At 66.5% G+C, this 20,235-nt stretch overlaps 4 protein-coding genes across 4 annotated transcripts; 3 read left to right on the top strand and 1 right to left on the bottom strand.

The window, feature by feature from the left end:
* Positions 1-695: 695 nt before the first annotated feature.
* Positions 696-7,486, bottom strand: CHLNCDRAFT_142066 (hypothetical protein; the record flags this gene model as incomplete). Its single annotated transcript, XM_005849992.1, has 15 exons — positions 696-814; positions 1,073-1,343; positions 1,567-2,484; positions 2,764-3,197; positions 3,308-3,552; positions 3,715-4,165; positions 4,568-4,717; positions 4,804-4,904; positions 5,014-5,117; positions 5,273-5,407; positions 5,634-6,150; positions 6,354-6,482; positions 6,679-6,791; positions 6,958-7,235; positions 7,354-7,486. 15 exons carry the CDS (start codon positions 7,484-7,486, stop codon positions 696-698), a joined length of 4,098 nt encoding a protein of 1,365 aa, XP_005850054.1.
* Positions 7,487-7,815: 329 nt separating this feature from the next.
* CHLNCDRAFT_30036 (hypothetical protein) lies at positions 7,816-9,994 on the top strand. The gene is made up of 6 exons (XM_005850245.1): positions 7,816-7,858; positions 7,959-7,995; positions 8,077-8,200; positions 8,341-8,397; positions 9,409-9,549; positions 9,844-9,994. The coding sequence occupies exons 1-6, from the start codon at positions 7,855-7,857 to the stop codon at positions 9,922-9,924; spliced, it is 444 nt and encodes a 147-aa protein (XP_005850307.1). The 5' UTR covers positions 7,816-7,854; the 3' UTR covers positions 9,925-9,994.
* A 709-nt stretch (positions 9,995-10,703) lies between these two features.
* On the top strand, positions 10,704-13,471 carry CHLNCDRAFT_142064 (expressed protein; the record flags this gene model as incomplete). Its single annotated transcript, XM_005850244.1, has 10 exons — positions 10,704-10,719; positions 10,972-11,036; positions 11,146-11,413; positions 11,548-11,679; positions 11,852-11,956; positions 12,119-12,217; positions 12,343-12,527; positions 12,685-12,820; positions 12,950-13,039; positions 13,206-13,471. The coding sequence occupies 10 exons, from the start codon at positions 10,704-10,706 to the stop codon at positions 13,469-13,471; spliced, it is 1,362 nt and encodes a 453-aa protein (XP_005850306.1).
* An 802-nt stretch (positions 13,472-14,273) lies between these two features.
* CHLNCDRAFT_142063 (hypothetical protein) lies at positions 14,274-19,280 on the top strand (the record flags this gene model as incomplete). Its single annotated transcript, XM_005850243.1, has 18 exons — positions 14,274-14,529; positions 14,646-14,777; positions 14,912-15,022; positions 15,192-15,293; positions 15,464-15,648; positions 15,804-15,939; positions 16,117-16,209; positions 16,323-16,533; positions 16,913-17,010; positions 17,114-17,169; positions 17,368-17,500; positions 17,609-17,749; positions 17,862-17,966; positions 18,087-18,197; positions 18,290-18,474; positions 18,600-18,735; positions 18,857-18,961; positions 19,075-19,280. The coding sequence occupies 18 exons, from the start codon at positions 14,274-14,276 to the stop codon at positions 19,278-19,280; spliced, it is 2,502 nt and encodes an 833-aa protein (XP_005850305.1).
* Positions 19,281-20,235: the final 955 nt, after the last annotated feature.

The raw sequence follows: 20,235 nt of genomic DNA, 5'->3' as shown, positions 1-20,235 counted from the left end.
TGGTCAGGGCGCCATGGCGCGCCAAAGCGCCAGGCACCCCCAGGGCGGCCCCGCACCGCTCAGCTGCCTGGCCGGGCATGTTGTCCAGGCCAGGAGCTGACAGGCAGCGGTTCCCCGGCGAGAGCAGTGCTGACCAGCACCCTGCACCCTGCTCTCCGCCAGCAAGCCCCGGCAGCGAGCCCCGTGAGAGGCAAGGGGATCCTGCAGCCCCAGTCACCTGCTGGAAGTCTGGGAGAACGCTGCCGGCGACAGGCAATTTTCGGACTGCGGGAGGTGGGGTGCTGCTCCTCTGCAGTGCCAAACAGCAAACTGTGGCCGCGCAGCAGCACGGGAAAAGGTGGTGCGGTATGCAGGTGTTCAGGCCCAGCCTAGCCTCTCGAGCGCGACAAGAGGTGCCCGGGACAGTCGCCACATCCATCTCCAAACAGGCCCTCTGATCGGGCTTCGGAGTTGTGTGAATACCGGCATCCACTTCAAGCGCCCCGCCGGAACGCAGACAGCTGAGGGCCACCAGCAGGACCCCCGCGCTCAGGAGCGGCGCCAGCGCACCGCACAGGCCTCCTGGTTGCCACTCTTCAATTGATGGGCCAATACAAACTTGCCAGCTGTGACATCATCTTCCTATTGTACAGGAGACACTGGCCGGACGAAACGGAACAGGCCCAGCGCGCCTGCCCGCCGCCGCCTGCCCGCGCTCACGGAGCGCTGTCCGGCGCCGCCGCCACCTTGGGGCTGCCCTCCAGCTGCGCCAGCACCACCTCAAACACGTCGGTGCGCAGCGTCAGCTCCTTGTCCTTCATCACCTCCACATACTCTGCAGCCGGGGCAGCAGGCAGAGGAATTCAGCAACGGGGCGTCAAGAAGAGGGCAGCAGCAGCGGGCGGGAATGGCAAGAGCACCACACCATCCAGGCAAGCAATGGCTAGCCGCTGGCTGCGGCCGCATGAGCTTGGCCCCGCCACCAAACGGCAGGGACCAAGCTGGCCAGCCCCAAAAGCTGTCCGGCCAGCCAGGAGCCTGCCCTCCCCCTTGTCCCCAAACGATCCCTCCCGGCGGCTGCCACCTGGCGCACCCGACAGCTCCTTTGGCGGCGCGTGGCCATTGAGCAGCGCCAGGCCGTCGCACCACACCGCCTTGGCCCAGGGGCAGGCGGCGATGGCGCGCAGGAAGAGCCTGCGGGCGGCGTCGCGGCGGCCGCGGTACGCTTCGTACCGCAGGTAGCAGCGCCACAGCAGCGGGCAGGCGCGCCCGCTGTCGCTCGACACAGCACGCTCCAGGGTCGCCTGCACCACCGCCCCCGGGGAGTGGGTGGTCACCTCCACAGCCACCATGGCCAGCCAGAGCTGCGGGGGTGGGTGGGGGAGCGTGCGTCAGGAGTGGGGCACCGATGGGGGGTGAGCAGGCAGGAGTGGGGGTGGGGCGAGTCGAGGGATAGCTAGGTATGACGGGCACAAGCCTGGTAAGCTGGACAAGTGCAGACGGAAGGGAAGGCAGCATGCTGAACTGTGAGCGGGGCGTCAACCAGCTCCCAGCAGCTCCCGGCTGCGCCTGCGGCCAGCAGCCCACCTGCGGGGAGGGCCTGCGCTCCAGGATGGCGTGCAGCTCCCGGCGCAGCTGCGTCAGGGTGTGCCCCGCGCACTCGTGGGCCACCAGCAGCTGCAGCAGCGCTGAGCTGGACGGGTAGAGGCTCAGCGCGCGCAGCAGGGCCTCCCGCACCGCGCGCGGCGGCGCGCACGGCAGCGCGGCGCGCGCCGCGTCGGCAGCCAGCTGGCACCGCTGCCAGCTCAGCAGCTCCAGCTGGGCGTCGCACGGCAGCTGCGCTGCCCCCCCTGCTGCCGCCACCTGCTGCTGATTTTGTAGCTGGGGCATCAGCGCCGACAGAACCTGGTCGTAAATGGTGAGCGCTGCCTTGGCTCCCCCAGCCACATCCCCACGCAGCCGCCCGAGCAGCTGCTCCAAGGCCGCCGCCGCCCCGACCAGCGCGCAGCCGCCAGGTGTCAGCAGGCTGCTGTCGCCGCCTGGGGCGCCTATCGCCTGCTGCTGCTGCAACAGCTGCTGCTGCTGCATGAGTGCCAGCAGATGGTCCTGGAAGCCTCGCTTGGCTGCCACAACCTCTGCCTGACTCAGTGGCGGCGGGGCAGTGGCGCTCGGGGGCCCCGGCAGCGCCACAGCCCCGCCGCTGCCCAGCCAGGCCAGCTGGCGGGCCGCCCTGGTCACAGCTGCATCAGGCGTTGCGCCCAGCAGCGCGCGCAGCAGGCTGCCGGCGATGCAGCTGGGCGCTGCCGCTGCTGGCGACGGCAGCGCTGTGGGCGAGGCAGCTGCGGGCGACTCCTGAAGCTCCAGCTGCACCGCGCCCAGCACCAGCGCCGCCGCCGAGGATGCGGCCGCCAGGCTGCCAGGCGCGCCCACGGTGGCAAAGCAGGTCTGGTAGACCTTGCGCGCCGCCTTGGTGCTGCCTGCTGCCACCTCCAGCTGCGCATATGCCTGCATTGAGGAGGGCGATGTGGAGGGGCGGGGTGAGTCCCAGCACGCAGGATGGAAGGCAGCATGACCCGGCTCAGGAGACATGGTTGTTGCTGCATTTGTGCTGCGGCCATGCCCAGCAATGCAGGCGGCCTGGGTGGCAGGCAGGCGGGCGCCACTCGCCTGCCAGAGAGTGAGGTTGGTGCGCTGCTCCGCCAGCAGCTGCCTGGCCAGGTCCCTTGCCCGACCAAAGTCAAACTTTGGCTGCTGGCCAGGTGCCGCTGCTCCGCTGCACGCCACCGACAGCAGTGCCTCCGCCACGCCCGCGTCCTGGCGGCCAGGCCCCCTCACCAGTGCTGCCAGCAGGTGCGTCACCAGCTCACGCCGGGTGCCGTCGGCTTGGTACCAGGGATGCTCGCGCAGGCCTGGCGGTGGCGGCTCCCCAGGGCTTGCGCCGCTGCCGCTGCTCCTACTGCTGGTGCTGCCCAGCAGCCAGCCCCAGTCCCCTTGCACCAGCACCTCGGCCACCCAGCCGCCACTCCTAGTGCTGCTGCCGCCGTCGCTGGCGGCCCTGCCTGGGTGGCAGCCCGCTGCGGCGGCCGCCTGCCAGAGCTCGTCAGCGCCGCCAGCAGCTGCAGAGGCAGCGGGGCTGTTGCTGGGCAGCGCACCAGGCAACGGCGCGCCCAGCAGACGCAGGCAGCCGGCCAGCAGCTGCTGCCGTGCAGGTTCGGATTCTGCAGGCGGGCACCAGGGGTTCAGCCGGTCACGAGTTGCAGGCTCAGTAGCAGTGAGCTGGCAAGAGCTTGCGATGGGTTGAGAACCGCCTGCAGAGTCCGCCACTCACCAAAGCGCCAGAGCAGGCGGCGCACATCGCGCCAGGCCACGGTGCGATGAGCCGCTGCCTCCTCGTCGTCCTCCTCCTCTTCACCGCTGCCATTACCATCCCCTGCCGCCGCTGGTGCCTCTGCTCGCCGCGGCTGCCACTGCGCCGCCTGCCGCTGCCGCTCCATGCCCAGCCAGGTATCCAGCAGCGGGGGGGTAAGGGTGGTGGATGCCTCCTCCAGCGCTGCCTCCAGATGCATGCCCAGCCTGCACATCGATGAGCAGAATATGTAAGAAACAACACGGGCGTTGCCAACGGAAAGGTGCATCAGAACTGTGCGCCTGCCACTGGCATCGGCACCGCGTTGCCCACGCTGTCAGCAACAACGGAAGATGCTTGTCAGCTGTTCGCCACGCCCCCGGCCTCACCTTTCCAGCAGCTGCTCATCCGTCTCCTCCTCGGGGGGCTGGTCCTCCTCTGCCTCCTCCTCGTCCTCCAAGCCCTCCTCCCCGTCTTCTCCAGCCACCGCTGCTGCACCCTCTGCCTCCTCCCCAGCCCCCTCCTCCATCCGCAGTGAATGGCCGAAGCGGGCTCGGATGGCTGGTGCCATCTCCTCCCATCCCGACCAAGATGTACCCTGCTCGGCCGCCCCTTGCTGCTGCTGCTGCTGCTCTTGCTGCCGGCGCTCCTCCTCCGCCGCCTCCTCGCGGCGCTGCCGCCGCCGCTTGCTCCCCTCTGCCGCCGCCGCCGCCGTGGTGGCGCCGCCGGGCTCCCCGGCGATCCAGGACGCCCAGCCGGCGGCCCCCGGCTGGCCCGCCATGGGCGCCCCGCTGCGCCAAAACTCCTCAAACATCGCCTCCAGCGCGTCCTCGGGCCAGCCTGGAGGGGGTGCGAGAATGTGTGGAGTTTGGGGCGCGAGCATGGTGAGGGACGCGCCGCGATTGAAACCGCAGCCTCCAGGAGCGTGCATCTCTGCCTGCCGCCGCAGGACAAACACCAGCAGGCCCCCAGCACGCTGCATCGTCTCAAAACAAAAAAATCGCCCCGGGGGAGGGAATTTTGCAGTCAACCCCCGGACCTGGAGGGCCCGAAAATGCAGAAATGCAATCACCATTCGGGCAGTTCACCCTGCTGTGCTAGGCTCGGGACTTTGGTCTAGTGGTATGATTCTCGCTTAGGGTGCGAGAGGTCGGCGGTTCAATTCCGCCAAGTCCCCATTTTTACCCTGCCTTGCTTTTCACCCTTTTGCCCTGCCTTGCACAACTACTCCACCCTGCTCACCCTCAGGCGCCAGAAAGTTGAACTCCAGCAGCACCTGTAGCGCCGCCACCGCACGCTCCGTGGCGCCCGCCGCCAGACGCAGCTGCGCGCCCTCCACCGCGACCGCCGCCGCCTCGGCCTCTAGCGGCGCCAGCGCGCTGGGTGGGGCGCCTGCAGGAACATAGCAATGACGGTCCTGTCATGCGGATCAATTCCTGGCCCAAACCACATGCCGCCAAAACACTGTCTTATCTCACCCTGGGCCGCACGCCGGCGGTGCTCGCGGTGTAGCGCGGCAAAGGCGTCGTCATAGGCGGCAGCCACCTCCACAGCGCTGAAGCCGCTGAACCGGGTGCGCCTGCAGAGCAGGCGCAGCAGGCGGGCGCCGACTCAGAAGGAAGTGGCAGCTGAGCAGGGTTGCAGTAATGATGGAGTGCTTGCGGATGAGGCATGGGCACAGCACGGACCTGTGGTGCAGGTAGGCGCGCCAGAGGCGGGGGCTGCCGGAGTGGCGCGCCAGCACGGCGCGCCAGCGCCGCTCCAGCTCGGAATCGTCGCACACCGCCTCAGCCTACAGCCAGGGGGCGGTCGGCAGCCAGGGCTTGAGGACACACCACATCAGGTCGAGGTGCAACGCGGCAGCAAGCAACAAGGTAGGGCCCACGCATGCATACAAGCCGCCGCGCCAACCACAGCAGAGAGAGGCCACGGCAAGCTGCCACGCACCGCCTTGAGCAGCGCCAGCAGCAGCTCGTCTGAGCCGGGGTGCAGGCTCAACGCCTTTTCCAGAATGGCAATCTTCTTCTCGGCGGCGCCCCGCTCCCCGCCTCGCCGTGGCGGGCCCAGCCGCACCGCCTCATCCTGCAGGGACGTGGCGGGGACGATGGGAATCGGGCATGATGGATCTAGAAGGTGGTGATGCAAACACACAGCAGGGCAGAAGGACGGGGCAGCACGCACCATGGCTGGGCCCAGCAGGCCTGCCAGGGAGGGCCTCGCGTGCCGCATGCCCCAGCAGCACTGCTGTTGGTTTCGCCTTGCCGCCAGCCCAGCCCACCCCAGCCCAGCCCAGCCAAGCATGCCCCACCTGGAAGTGGGCAAACTCCAGCCACAGCTGGACGTCATGGGAGCGCTGGCGGGTGGCCTCGTTGAACTCCCGCGTGCGCCGCAGCAGCAGCTCCTCATTTGTCTCCCCCTCGCGCCGCCGTCGCTGCTCCTTCTCAGCAGCCAGCTCCTCTGCCGCCGAGGGGGCCACCCGCTGCTGCTGCTGCTGGAAGGCCGGGCCCTGCCCGGGTGGCGGCTGCTGCCGCTGCTGCTCGGCATCCTCCACCCGCAGGGGCAAGAAGTTGAGGCTGGGAAGATCCATGCGGCGCCGCTGAGGCTGCTGCGCCTCGGGCCCCGAGGCGGGCGGCGGCCCCCGCCAGCCCAGCAGCGCGGCAGGCGTGGGCTCGCCCTCCGTGCCAGCCTGCTGCGCCGCCGGCTGCGGCAGGCTGCGGCGCCAGCGCTTGAGGCGGGCGCTGCGCTCGGCCCGCAGGCTGGCGGGCCCAAAGTACCGGCTGGCGCGGTCATGCTGAGCATGCCCATCTGCCTCTGTGGCAAGGTACCTGCGGGCGCCGAGGGGGCGGGGGGGCGGGGGCAGCCAAAAACACGTGCACCTCAGCATGCAGGGCTCGATGGGTGTGCGCTGCGGCAGGCAGCGGCGAGAAGCAGCAAGGCCCCTGTTCTAGTTGGCTGCATCAGCAGGCTGCCCAGGCATGGGACGCAATGCCGGCGGCAGCCGCCGGCCCAGGCTCGTCCTCGTCCCCACCTGATGCCATACGCCGTGCCGCGGCGCGCGGCGCCCAGGCTGGCGGCAAAGTGGGCGGGGTCGAAACGGCGGTACTGCGCCACATCCATGCGGTACAGCCCGCCAAACGCCAGGTTGGCGGCGTCGCCCCTGCGGCAGCATGGCCAAGACGCCGCAGCAGGTGAATGGCCACAGCGTGGCAAGCAAAGCTCCCGGGGCTCGCAAGGTAGCCACCCTACCGCATCACTCATTACAATGCATAAGGCCAGGGCCCGGACAGCGGCAGACAACACACAACGCACCACACAGCCAACAGCAGCCCCAGCAGCAGCCACACGCCCCCCACCGTGTGTCAAAGTAGTATTGGGCCTTCTCCTTCTTGGCTGAAGCGCCGGCAGGTGCCCAGGCCTTGACCTGGGAGGCTCGCTGCGCCGCACCCGTCTGCCGCTCTAGCCGCACCTGCAGGCGGGGGGCAGGGCGAGGGAGGTGGTGCGCTTGACAGGTGCCTCCCCGGCCATGCATGCAGGCTGGGCTGGGCTGCGGCACCTGCTCCTGCTGCACATAGCAAGGGTGTGGCGTGAGGTGCTCGCCGAACGCAACCGGCGGCACCGCAGCACCACAGCACCTGCTGCTCCCGCTCGCTCTCGCGGTGCCGTCGCTTCTCCTTGCCCCGCTTCTCCCGCCGCCGCCGCTTCTCCTCCTTGCCCTCCCGCCGCCGCCGTTCCTCCCGCCTTCGCTTCTTGCTGCGGCCTTCCTCGCCGCTGGCTCCCGCTGAGGGAGACCGTCGGCGGCGGTCTGCCGCCGGCCCCCGGCCCTCCTCCTCCTCTCCAGACAACTCGCTGCTGCTCTCCTCCTCACTGCTGGAGGGCAGCAGCATGTCGGCTGCCGCCTGCAGCTGCTGGCCTGCACACAAGGAGCGGCGGCAGGAGGACGGCATCAGAGCCGCTGGCTGGTGCCAGAAGGGACTCGCACCAGGCGCGCCCGAGGCACACCCACCACGCAGCGGCTGCCGCTGCCTCACCTTGCAGCGTGCGCTGCTCCTCCTGCTCCTGCTGCTGCCCCTTGAAGAAGGAGGCGGCATCAAAGCTGGACAGCTTGAGCCAGTCTTGCGCGCCGCTGCCGCCTGCCGGCGGTCCGCCGCCTTCCGCTGCCATCGCGCCGCCCCCGCTCACAGCGCCCCGCCGGCTGGCGGGATCATGGACGGCTGCAGGGTGTTCCTGTCGCCTCGAATCGACGGCGACAGAGTGCCCTGGCTGCCAGCTCTAGTCTTGGACGTGATCACCAAGCGCGGTGGCCCAGAGGGACGGGGGCTGGGCTCAGAGGGTGAACAACAGTGTTACGAGAGCTGTGAGATGCCTGCCGGTAGCTGCAGACGGCCCGCTCGGCGCGAATGAGCCCACCGTTTACCCTGGGCAGGGCGCGAAGTGTGCGCCCGGCGGGGAATTTGAGGCCGGCAGCACGCCAGGCTCGGCCTCTTTGCGGCGACCGGCTCTGTGTGTTACTCCCTCGCAGGGCAGGCACCATGGGTGAGCAGAGGGAGCGAGCGGCGATGGGCATGCTGGAGGGGGTCGCCTGCAGGGCCTGCCACCGCTGCTGTGGCCTCATGCATGTCCTGTATGTATGCAGGTCGCGTGCGCACCAAGACGGTCAAGAAGGCCTCCAGGTGGGCTGCCATGCTCGCCTGTCCCGCTGCTCCCAGCCTCTGGCTGCCCCCGGGGCCTCACATGTCGCTTGCCATCCGCAGGGTCATCATTGAGAAGTACTACCAGAGGCTGACTCTGGACTTCGACACCAACAAGCGCATCTGCGAGGAGGTGGCGATCATCCAGTCCAAGCGCCTGCGCAACAAGATTGCTGGCTTCACCACGGTGGGCTGGGGGCGGCGGGGGACGGCCGGACAGTGCCAGCGCGCCCGAGGCGGGCACGTGGCGGAGGCGGCGGGAGCGGCGCGAGCTCCTGGCCCCACCTGCTGACTGCTGGCTGCTGCTGCTGCTGGCGCCTGTTGCAGCATCTGATGAAGCGCATCCAGCGCGGGCCCGTGCGCGGCATCTCGCTGAAGCTGCAGGTGCGCTGCCGCTGTTGTTCGCAGCCCCCCGCCACGTGCCGCTGTCTTGTTTCTGCTGTCTTGTTGCTGCTGCTGCCGCTGCCTTGTTCGGCTGCGACACGATGCTGCGGCAGCAAGGTTTTACAGCACAGCTGGCAGAAGGGGAGGAGAGGAATGGAAATGAACAGTTGGAGCAGTAGCTGGGGCCTATGCAGCATGCGGCGCACATTGGTTCATGCAGCGCATGTTGCGAGACTTTCGTTGGTAGCACAGCCTGGTGCTGAAGACAGCGGCAGTGGCAGGCTCGCAGCAGACATGGTGCAGCGACAGGTGCAGCAGATGCGACCCAGCTGTGAAGCGAGAGAGTTGGCAGCGCCGGCTGTTGGGCAGGCGACGCATAGCAACATATTGGCAGTAACTGCCTGTGGGCAGGCGGGGGGAATGGGGGCAAATTCATGTCCAGCTGCAGCCTCTGGAGCCCCATGATTGGCGCTGTGGCAGCATAGGCAGGGCAAAGCTGCACGAGGGCAATGAGCAGGCACCCGGCCCGTGTGCGACAGCTTTGCGGCTGAAGGCAGCTGTGACACACATGCCGAGCCAGCCAGGCACAGCATGCCCGTGGTGCTGCAGACATGCACAGCAGCAGGCCAGTGCCGCAGCAGAGCCAGCTGGCGCACTGTCTGCATCTTGCCAAGCAGCGCAGCACACAATCTGTGGAAGATGCGCCTGTTTGTTGCGACCAGTTCGCTGCGGCATGGCAGCCTGCAGCACGCAGCCGGACTGCAGCGGGCATGGGTGGCCAGCCTCAAGAGCAACTGTAGCAGCGGCCCTAGCTGGCAATGCAGCTACCACACAGCAATCATGCTGCCGCTGTCGCTGCCATCATGCGGCCGCGCGCGCTGCCCAATCCCTACTGCCCTCCGTCCCTATGTCTGCCCTCCTCTCCTCCCCCCCTCTCTCTGGTCCTGTCGTTTTCATGCCCCACCCATCCCCCTGCGCCGTCCCGCCCCGGTCCTCTTGTGTGCCCTGCAGGAGGAGGAGCGGGAGCGCCGCATGGACTTCATCCCCGATGAGTCTGCCATCAACACCGACGCCATTGAGGTGGACAAGGACACGATGGACATGCTGCGCGGCATGAACATGGCCGGCCTGCCCGGCATCACCGTGCAGCAGGTGCGGGAGGAGGGGAGGGATGGCGGCCGTGTAGGGAGGTGGGGATATGTTTGCAGGATGTGGCTGGCGTGGTGGTGCAGCAGGGCGGGTTGGAATAGGCGGTGGGCGCCGCTGCATGCGGCAGGCAGCCGAGCATGGGCAGCTGGAGCACGGGCGGTCAGCAGCGTGATGTGCGCAGGCTGCCTCGTTCTCCTTGTCGGCCGCACTGGCAGGCCGACACAAAAAACGGAGCGCCGCCTGGCTGCTATGCTCCATGCTCATCGACAAGGCACCTGCCTCTTGGCCCTCCCGTAGGTTGGCCGCGGCGGCGGCGGTGACTTCCAGAAGCCTGGCGGCTTCCAGCAGGGCTTCCAGCAGCGCCCTCCCCGCCAGTGAGCCAGCGAGCATGCGCTGGCGCGGTGATGGCGGCACATATAGAGTAGCTCAGCCGCCCGCCTGCAGCCTTGCGGCCGCCAGTCAGCAGCTGTTCATTCGTGGCCTGATGCGCATGCTGTAACTCACAGTCTCGCTGTGGCTTTGTTGGATGGGAGAGGGAGCCACAGGGAAACAGGGGCGAGGAGAACCGCGTTGACACGGACGCAACGGGCGGGCAGGCCGTTGGCCTCGCCTGCTGCCCCCAATGCAGACAGCTCCCTAGTGTGCAGGTCCCCTGGCCCAGTACTAGTGCAGGATTTATTTAGGTTCTACATTGCTGGGCACATGTGCATGAGAGGCAGGCAGGGGAATACTGCGCAGTACGTGTGTGTACTGCCGCCGGGCATCGAAGCCGGCGTTCTGGCAAAGCGCAGGCCGTCAGCGCGGTCCAGCGACTCCAATTGCGGTTATTGCTCTTGCTGCTGCTCATCGGGATGGTGGAGAAGCGGTTCTTCGACGAGGGGCACCGCCCATGGCCCACCACGCGCCAGCTAGCGGCTGCAACCTGCTGTCTGCTGGTGTTGCTCGTCGCCAGCGTGCACCTGGATCTCTGGAGGGCAGGGTGAGCTCTCAGGCCGGAGCGCGACCAAGGGATCTACCCACGCATCTTGCAGGCATCTACTTGCGGGCTGCCTGTCGCTCACTGGCCGCCGTGTTTGTGCATCCACAGGGAGCGAGCTAGCAGAGGCGGCAGGCGATATGGCCGCGAGGCAGCAAGGAGGCATGGCGGCGGCGAGGGCATGGCACTGGCGGCAGGTGCGACTTGCGGGCGCCACTGTTGCCCTGTTGCCAGCAAACTGTGCTGCCTATTGTGCCTCTTAACTTCGATGACGTGTCTGCGTCAGTAGTGCTGGTCTGCTGCGTCGAATTGCAGCAGCCGGCTTGACCGCCCTTGCCGCACATATGCTAGCTAGTAGTACCACCGCTGCTGCGACCATTGCCTGCCCTGCTCCCCTTCAAAGCACAGTAAGTGCCCCAACTCTGGACGTTGTCTGTCCTGCTGTGCAGCATCTGGGCATGCCTACAGCATGCCAATGGGCACTCCCAGCCGCTCCATGTTCTACGCAATGCAGGTGGGTCAGGTGGGGCTGGTCCAATGGAGGGCTGGTGCTATTGCCGTGCTGTGTCCCTCTGCCGAGGGCCGTGCATGCTGCTGCCTCCCTTACCTTGTCCTTTCTGCAGGCCAATCTACAGCTGCTGGAGACGGACCGCGGGATGCTTGAAGAGTTTGAGGCGACGCCCTGGCTGCTGCCCACCCGCACGCCGCTGCTGCCATATGCCGGCGTGCATGGCTTTGACGAGCTGCTGGCGCTGCGCTCTGCCCCCGTGGCCGGCCACGACAAGGCCATCGCCCTCCTCCTGTTCAGCAAGGCGTACGCTGTGATGGCGCAGAACTCGAGTGAGGAGGCAGCGGCAGCAGCAGCAACAGCAGCAGCAGCAGCAGCTGAGGGTGGGAGTGCCAACCGCAGACTGGCGCATTGGGCTGCAACCACAGCACACGCAGGGGCTCTGGTTGCCGACATGCGCTGTGGCATATCCTGGACGACCATGCCGCGCCGCGCCTCCTCCCCTCCCCTCTCGCAGTCTACTCTCTGGTCAAGCATGGCGGCGTGCGCAACTACATGGCCATCACCTGGTTCGAGCAAGACTTCGAGGCCTGCCTGGACCTCAACCTGCCCTGCGTGTATGCCGCAGACATGCTGGTGGAGCCCCTGTGTGAGTGGCCAGTCCTGGGCAGCGCTGGGCAAGGACGCCTGCCTGGCAGCGCACGTGTGCATGCTGTGGCTGGTGCTTGCATGACACATGCGTGGCAGGCCAGTGGGTGCCTGCTCCAAAGCGCCACTTACATCAAGCATGCACCCTGCCCTCGCCTCCCGTACCACCACAGTCGCCTCCACCAAGCCCCTCCAGCACGATTTCATCGTCATGTCCTGGATCAAGCCCGCGGTGGTGCTGCGTGCCCTGCGCCAGGGCTATGTCGTGCTGTCTGCAGGTAAGGCTTCTCTGCTGCCGCACTGCCGAGCGGGAACCAGCTGCAGGGCCGGCACGCTGCCGAGGCAGCCATTCCCGTGCTGATGGGCTGACCAGCTGCCCATGCCAGCCTGCTTCTCACAAACAGCACCCCTCACCACCCACCCAACCGTCTGCTCTGCAGACACGGATGTGTCGTATGCCGTCAAGCCTGTGTGGGACAGCTATCTTGAGTATATGTATCGCAACGAGGTGGACGGCGCATGGCAGGCAGAGATGCCACGTAAGCCCCACTGACCAGATTGAGAGCTTTGAGGCAGGCTGGGTTGCTGGCCTGCTGCTGGTGGCCGGGCCCCTGAGCTTGCCCAGCGTTACCCCATGCTGCCCCCTCCCTCTCTCTCCCTGCAGTCAACTCTGGCCACTTTGCAGTGCTGCCCACGCCCGCTGCGCTGCGCTTCATGGAGGCCTGGAATGCGTCTGCTGCGGAGAACACCAAGGCCATGGTGGCGGACCAAAAGGCGCTGCCGCAGTTTGAGGGCAGCCACTTTGTGACGTGCCGCACGCCCTGCATGTGCTACAAGCAGAAGTTCCAGGTGGGTGGCACTGGGATGGGCTGGCCTGCCCGCCCCTGCAACCGCTCATGCTGCCGTCGCATACCGCTGCGCGTGGCATGCTATCTTCTCGTGCCGCCATTAGCCTGCTACACTGCCTGACCCCGCGTCGGTGCCGCCTTGTGTTACTCACCTGCAGCTGCTGGAGGAGGAGCGGCGGGAGCAGGTGGCCGTGTTTGCGGCCTACTTCCCCGGCTTCTTCATGTACACCCAGAGCGGCTGCACCGTGGGCAGCACCGAGTGGGTGCCCGACGTCGACCCCTGCGACTGGTCGGGTGCGTGGGCAGCCAGGGGGAGACGCGAGAATGCCTGGGCAGCGGTGGCACACAGGCAGCGCAGCCGAGCGGGCTCCAGGGCCACGTGGTGCCTCCCTAACTCCCTCCCCTCTACTTGCGCGCCTGCAGTGCTCTTCATGCACCCTATCTGTGCTGGTGGCGCGGCCCTCAAGCAGGCAATCATTCAACGGTCGGGCTTCTGGTTCATTGACAGCGAGGGTGAGGCACAGCGGGGTTAGGGACAGCGGAATGGCTGGGGCCTGCTTCCTTGAGGACTCTCCATGGAGGGAATGCAGTTGATGTGATGCAGGATCCGTTGCCTGGCGCCTGCTGACCCTGCTGTCTGGCTGTTTGCCATGCTGCGCCTGCCCTCTGTTGCCTGCAGGCTGCACACCCCGCACGGGCTCGGCCAGCCAGGTTCCCGTCTGCCACCCGCTGCACTGGCGGCAGCCAGAGGCCGAGCTGAAGCTGTACAGCTGCCCCTCGTTCGACTTGGGGCTGGTGCATGGCAAGATGCCGGTGGCGGTGGCGGCGCTGCGGGCAGGGCTGGCTGGCGAGGACGCCATGCGGCTGCTGTTTGCGTCGCGCGACAAGGAGTGCTGGCCAGAGCAGCCCGGCGTGCAGCACCTGCGGCCTGGGGCCAGGCGGTGACCGGGAGCGGACGGGGGTGCCGCTGTGAAACGACTAATAACTGCTGCTTGCTAACTGATCTCGTATTCAGCATTCTTTTCATCTTTTATACCATCTTTTGGACACCCTGGGTGCCGTTTCGGCGCCCTGATCGACTGCGCTTCTGCTGTTAGTACAATGATGTGCCATAGCGGAATGCACCAAATCGCTAGCAGAAGGCGGGTCAGCGGGCGGCGCCGCCACCACAGCATGCAAAGCAGACAGGTCCTATCGGTCGATGGTGGCATCCCCGGCAATCTCAGCAAGCAGCCTATGGGCTAGGCAGCGGCGCAAATGCTGCTGCATGCCCTGCCGCCCCCGCCCAAGCCCCGCCAGGCCTGGTGCTGATCACGGGCTTCGCGCTGGGCTTGATGGCGGCCAGCGCTTGGTCCAGCTTGGTCTCCGGGTGAGCGCCGCTGCTAACCCCTCCGGCGGGGTACCTTTGCTTGGGCGAATTTACTGCCCTGCTGCCTTGGCGCCTTCACATCTCGGTTCCGGTGTGCTTTTCAATAGGTGGGACCCCGCCCCAGCAGTGCTGGAGCGGCGGCCTGGCGGCCCGGCTTCCCAGCGTGCGGGCGGCGCACACCAGGCTCCCCCCGCTCCCTCGATGCCAGCAAAAGGTGCGGGGAGCTGCTGCTGCCCGAGCCAGCATCAGTGACATGTTGTCTGAGGGTGCCAGGTTCCTGTGCAGTGACAGAGGTGCTGCCATTTGGCACGCCAGGACCCCGCCTTGCTTGCCACGGTGTTGCTGGTTGCAGGGCAGGGTCCCATTCCTGGCCAGGTAATGGCGCTGCCCAGCCAGGCATCCTACAAGCGGCTGCAACAGAACCCCGGTCTGCTGAAGGGTGACCACGGGCTGCTGGAAGAGTTTGAGGCCGCGCCCTGGCTGCTGCCTGCCCGCACGCCACAGCTGCCCTATGCCAACCTCCACAGCTTTGAGAAGCTTCTGGCGCTGCGGTCGCGGCCCGTGGGCAGCTTGAAGAAGAGCATCACGCTGCTGCTGTTCAGCAAGGCGTGGGCGGTGATGGCACAAAACAGCAGTGAGTGGTCCGCCCAGCAGCTGCTGCCCTGGTCAGCAACCTGCAGCTGCCAGCAATTTCGTTTCGGCTCATCTGCCTGCTTCCCGCTCGCCACGCCAATCCAACCCTCTTGGCAGTCTACTCGCTGGTCAAGCACGGCGGCGTGAGCAACCACATCGCCCTCACCTGGACTGCCGAGGACCTGGAGGCCTGCGCCGACCTCAACCTGCCCTGCGGTGATGTGGCCGACATGCTGGTGGAGCCCCTGAGTGAGCCTGGTGCAGCGCATTGCCCTGGGGGTCCCCTGGTACTGTGGCGTTTCAACTAGCTTGCAGCTGTCAGCAGTTGTGGTGGCGTGGGTCCACCGGGGGCTCAGTACTGCCCGCCTGGCCACCTGCCGCAGAGCCAGGGAAGAAGGGCAGCGAGCGGGAGCACAATTTCCTGCTCATGTCTTGGCTCAAGCCGGCGGTGGTGCTGCGCGCTCTGCGACTCGGCCATTCCGTCATGGTGGCAGGTGGGGGCGGGGCGGCGGTTGCGTTTCAGTTGCTTGCAACCGGTACTTCACAGGACGCCCTGCCACCCTGCTACTGCTGCGGCCGCTGCTGTTCTTTGCCGGGAGCAGCCGATTTGTTCGCAGGTGCGCTCGTGCTGATGCACCTTTCTTTGCGCCCTGCCTGCTGCAGACGTGGACATTGCGTATGCCGTCAAGCCGCTGTGGGAGAGCTACCTGGCCTTCACCCAGGCCTCCAACTCAGACGGGGCCTGGCTGGAGGAGAAGCCGGCATGTGAGCCGCCTGGACGGCACCAGCGGTGCCATGCTGCCGCCTGCCCACCCCCTCTCCACTGAACCCCGCCTCTGGTCTGGAATGCCATGCCTGGGCGCTGCACACCTTGCTTCCAACCGACTCCGCATTCCCCCTATCTTCTCCTGCTCCTCACAACCCCCCGGCTGCAGCCAACACCGGCCACTTTGTGCTGCTGCCCACCCCGGCGTCTCTCGCCTTTGCCGCGGCGTGGAACGCGTCGGCGGCGGAGATGATGAAGGAGAAGCTGACGGACCAGAAGGCGCTGCCGCTGCTTGAGGGCAGGCACTACCTGCGGTGCAACACCCTCTGCCGCTGCTTCCGCGCCGCGTACAACGTGAGGCGCTCGCCGGAAGGGCGCAGCCGGCTGCTGGCTTGGCTGTCCTGTGTGCACCGCCATTGTTCGCCCAAGGCTGCGCCGCTCTGCCGACCAGGGGGCCGTCCGCCCCAGCCCCTCCCCGAGCATGCACGCTGCGCCCGGCTGGCATGCAGCTGACCGCGCGTGGCGAGCGCGGCAAGGTGGCGGCGTTCCGCACCTACCTGCCCAGCCACTTCGCCTACTCCCCGAACTGGTGCACCATTGGCAGCCCAGAGTGGGTGCCCCGCATCGACCCCTGCGACTGGGCAGGTGCGGCTGGTGGGAGATGCGGGTGGGGCATCGGGGTTGGGTGGAGGCCCCGCATGCCTGGCGCTGGCCGCCCCCTCGCTGCTCAGGCGCTCATGTCTGCAGATCTGCCCATGCCGTGGGCCACAGCTGAGCCGCTGCACCTCCCTTCCTTGTGTGTGCACGCGCTGCCGTGTGCAGTGCTGTACCTACACATCATCTGCGAGGCCGAGGCGGCGGTGAAGCAGAGCGTGCTGCGTGCGGCCGGCTTCTGGTTTGTAGACGACGAAAAGGGTGCGTTGATGGCCACCCAGTTGGTTTGCTCCGCCATGCCTGCGTTTTGCTCTGTTTAGCATGACTCTTGCTGGAAGCAACCCACGTGCCCGCTGCACTCCCCTGGTGCGCAGGGTGCAAGCCGCAGCCGGGCTCAGCCAGCGGCGTGCCCGCCTGCCAGCCCCTGCGCTGGCGACTACCGCAGACCGAGGCGGGGCACTATCGCTGCCGCTCCTTCGATCTGGGGCTGGTGCATGGCGGGGAGCCGGCGGCGGGAGCAGTTGCACGGGCTGGGGTCAGAGGCAAGGCCGCAGAAGAGCTCTTTGACTTGATAAAGGACAAGAAGTGCTAGCACAGAACACGATTTAAATTGTGAGAGTCATCCAGTCGCTGAACGGCAATTTGTGGAGAGTTGTGCTGCACCCCGGTGACGTGGCGGCGGCCGGGTTGAGAGCTCCCAGAACCCAGTGCTGCTCACATGCCCTGCTCTCTCTTTCACCTATGCCTTGGGATGCGAAGGAGGCGCAGAATGGAGCAGGCGCAGAGGAAGGCGCTCCTCATTCTGTTAACAGCAAGTGGTGTGCTGCTGCTTGTGGTAGTGCTGGCCCGTCCCACCGTCAGGAGGAACAAGTGGGTGCCCGGCCACGCTGACACGCTCGTCCAATGAATGCGCTCCTACAAGGCCGCGGCAGCCGCCTCCAGACGCTGAGCAATCCTGCCGCAGATCACTGTTTGGCGGCGCGCCGTTCGCCGACTTGCCCGGCGGTGACGATGGGCTGCCTGGCACCGAGGATGAGGTGCCGCAGACTGCACAGGCCACTGGTGGGTACTGCAGCACTGCCAGCGATGTTGCGCACCGCACCCGGCCACGACGAGGAGCAGTGATGGCTGCGTGCCGCTGTGCCATGCTGCCGCTCCCTTGCAGGCGCGCCTCCACAGATGCCCTCCGCCCCGAGGCAGTCGGCATATGAGTGGATTCAGGTGGGGCATGCGGCCTTCGGCCAGGCTGATCGATTGCCATGTGAGCTGAGGCTGGCCTCCTGCCCCTCCCTCCAGGCCAATCCTCAACACTCCCTCCAGGCCAACAAGGGACGCCGCAAGAGCTGGAAAACTCCCTTCAATCGTTTCCTAGCCAGAGAGTTTGAGGCAGCGCCCTGGTTGCTGCCCGCCCGCAGCCAGGGGCTGCCCTATGCCGGTGTGCATGGCTTTGACGAGCTGCTGGCGCTGCGCTCTGCCCCCGTGGCCGGCCACGACAAGGCCATCGCCCTCCTTCTGTTCAGCAAGGCATACGCTGTGATGGCGCAGAACTCGAGTAAGGGGCACATGCAAGCAGCAATTGAACAACGGGGGAGCTTTGGGCCTGCAGCAGAACCCAGCCGCCATGCCGAGGCGGTGCTCACACGCGCCATGCCATTCGCAGTCTATTCCTTAGTCAAGCACGGCGGCGTGCGCAACTACGTCGCCCTCACCTGGACTGCCGAGGACCTGGAGGCCTGCACCGACCTCAACCTGCCCTGCGCTGATGTGACCGACATGCTGGTGGAGCCGCTGCCCAGCCACGGTGGGCCGGGGTGGAGGTGCCCGCTCACCTCCCCTGTGTTGGGCTGGTGCTGCTTAGTGCAACTGGGAGGCTACAGGACTCAGGTGTGGCATGCACACATCTGAATGTGCAGAGGCTGTGGCTCGGCACGGCGAGCGCGCTTTCCTCGCCGTCAACTGGCTCAAGCCCTCGGCGCTGCTGCGAGCGCTGGAGCAGGGCTATGCGGTGATGGTGGCAGGTTCGGGCTGCTGGCTGGGTCGGCTGCGGCAATGCCGCGCTGGCTGCTGGGCGAAGGGCTGCGGTGGTGCCATGCGTATGGGCTGTCTGTGACACGCCGCCCCGACAGCCGGCCCTGCAGATGCTGACGTGGCATACTCAGCCAAGCCAGTGTGGGACTCCTACCTCGCCTTCATCAACCAGACGCAGGCGGATGGAGCATGGCAGCTGGAGGAGCCAGGCAGGGCAAGCGGTGCCTTGTCTTATTTCCTGTTAGCGTTGTTTGACCAAACGCAGGTCCCTGAAATGCTGCCTGCCGCTGCCCTCTGCTCCCCCTGCTTGCAGCCAACTCAGGACACTTTGTGCTGCTGCCTACCCCGGCGTCCCTCGCCTTTGCCGCGGCGTGGAATGCCTCAGCTCCAGAGATGATTGAGCAGGGGCTGTCGGAGCAGGACGGGCTGCCGCTGCTGGAAACCGACAGCTTCGTCTCCTGCTCCTCGCTGTGCGCCTGCTTTGATGCAGCACGCAACGTGAGTCCTGGCTGCCGTGGGCAGCTGCGATCAGTCCAGCACAGCTCCCACGTCACCCATTGCACCACAGACGTGTTGTTCATCCATTGTGCCACAGACATGTTGTCGTGCTGCCCACCTTGCAGCTAACAGGGCAGGGCACGAGGGAGGACGTGGCGGTGCTGCGAGCCTACCTGCCCAGCCACTTTGCCTACACGCAGCGCTTGTGTGCAACCGGCAGCGAGGCTTGGGTGCCCCGGCTGGACCCCTGCGACTGGTCAGGTGACCCCCTGACTCCCAGCCCGCCGCTCCACGCTGCTCAGCTTTGAGCTGAGCTGGTTGACCCTCTTGGGAAGCCGCAGCTAGATCATGTTATGCTGCCGCCCCCCCCCCCCGCTTGCAGTGTTGATTCTGCATGCCAACAAATGCACAGCCGGCGGCGCTCCTGTCAGCAAACGGGAAGTGCTGGCTGCCTCAGGCTTCTGGTTCCTTGATGATGCAGACGACGGTGCGCCTTGCTGCTGCCATGCCCTGGTGGTTGGCATGGACATTTAGAGCCTGAGACAGCTGGCAGCAGCCAACTCCGACTCTTGTTGCTGCTTTCTGGCCTGGTAGCTGCAGGGTGCAAGCCGCAGGAGCGGTCCGCCAGCGGCGTGCCCGCCTGCCGGCCCCTGCGTTGGCGACAGCCGGAGGCTGAGCTGGCGCTCTACAGCTGTAGCCCGTCCCCGGGGCTGGGGCTGGTGCACGGCGGGGAGCCAGCGGCGGCGGCGGCGATGCGCAGCGGGGAGCTGGCAGATGGACGCAGCTGGAGCAGCACGTGCGACTAGCCGCGGGCATTCGTCAGGAAGGCGGTTACATTATTGCAAGGAAGTTGTCACATGATCACAGCAGCTTGCCGGATGCTTGTTATTTATTTGGTGTGGCGGCAAAAAGAAGAAGGCAAAGAAAAAGCGAGCGCGCTAAGCCGTCCACACGAGCACTCGCAAGTTGATGGCGGAGCAGAGTGTAGGCGGGCGTACAGAAAGAGCTGATCAGCCCTGGATGGCAAGCCAGTGCAGAGTGTTGGCCTGCAAGTGCTGATCAGCTATCATGATGGCAGTGCGCTGGCAATAGGTTGGCACTCAGAACGAAAGATTGATGATTTGAGCAGTCGCCAGTAAAACAACTGGAGCGGCGGACTTGTGGCATTGTGGTGGCATTGTGGTGGGACGGGACATCTTGAGAGCTGTGGCTGGTGCTCAGCGCCAGGAGCTCCAGAGCGAAATGACCTGGAGGGGAGGCAGGGAGTGGGGATGCGGCCCTTCACTTTGACACGTTCGATATGCCGCGGCTGCGGGTCTGCCCTGCAGCCACACACGGCCTGGCCCCACCCCAAGAAAGTAGTGTGCTGCATACGCCCCACCTGCAGCATCGCTGGCAGAGTGAAGAAGAGCGGGGACCAGCTGTCCACCCAGCCCGTCTGCGCCACGCGGCTGCGAGCGCGCGCAAAGGAGACGCGAGCGCGTGCCTGCAGCGCAGAGCAGTGGCACCAGGAGCTGCTTCAGCATGGATCGTCATTCCGAACCGTAGCAGCTGGCCCAAAGCAGCGATGGCACCCAGAGGGCCAACCCAGCAGGTTTCCGAGCGCTGCTGGCAGCAACGCACCTCGCTCCAGTAGGCTTTCCACAGCGGCAGGCAGTATGTGGCGGCCAGCAGCAGTGTTTCTGGCCCTCGTGGCAGCTTTGGCGATGGGCGGGCGATGAGGACTGCTGTCGCGTCCAAATTTCGCCAATCAGCTGGCGA

Source organism: Chlorella variabilis (genome assembly GCF_000147415.1).
Source record: "Chlorella variabilis unplaced genomic scaffold CHLNCscaffold_4, whole genome shotgun sequence".
Lineage (NCBI taxonomy): Eukaryota > Viridiplantae > Chlorophyta > Trebouxiophyceae > Chlorellales > Chlorellaceae > Chlorella > Chlorella variabilis.
This window is presented reverse-complemented; position numbering and strand designations above follow the sequence as displayed.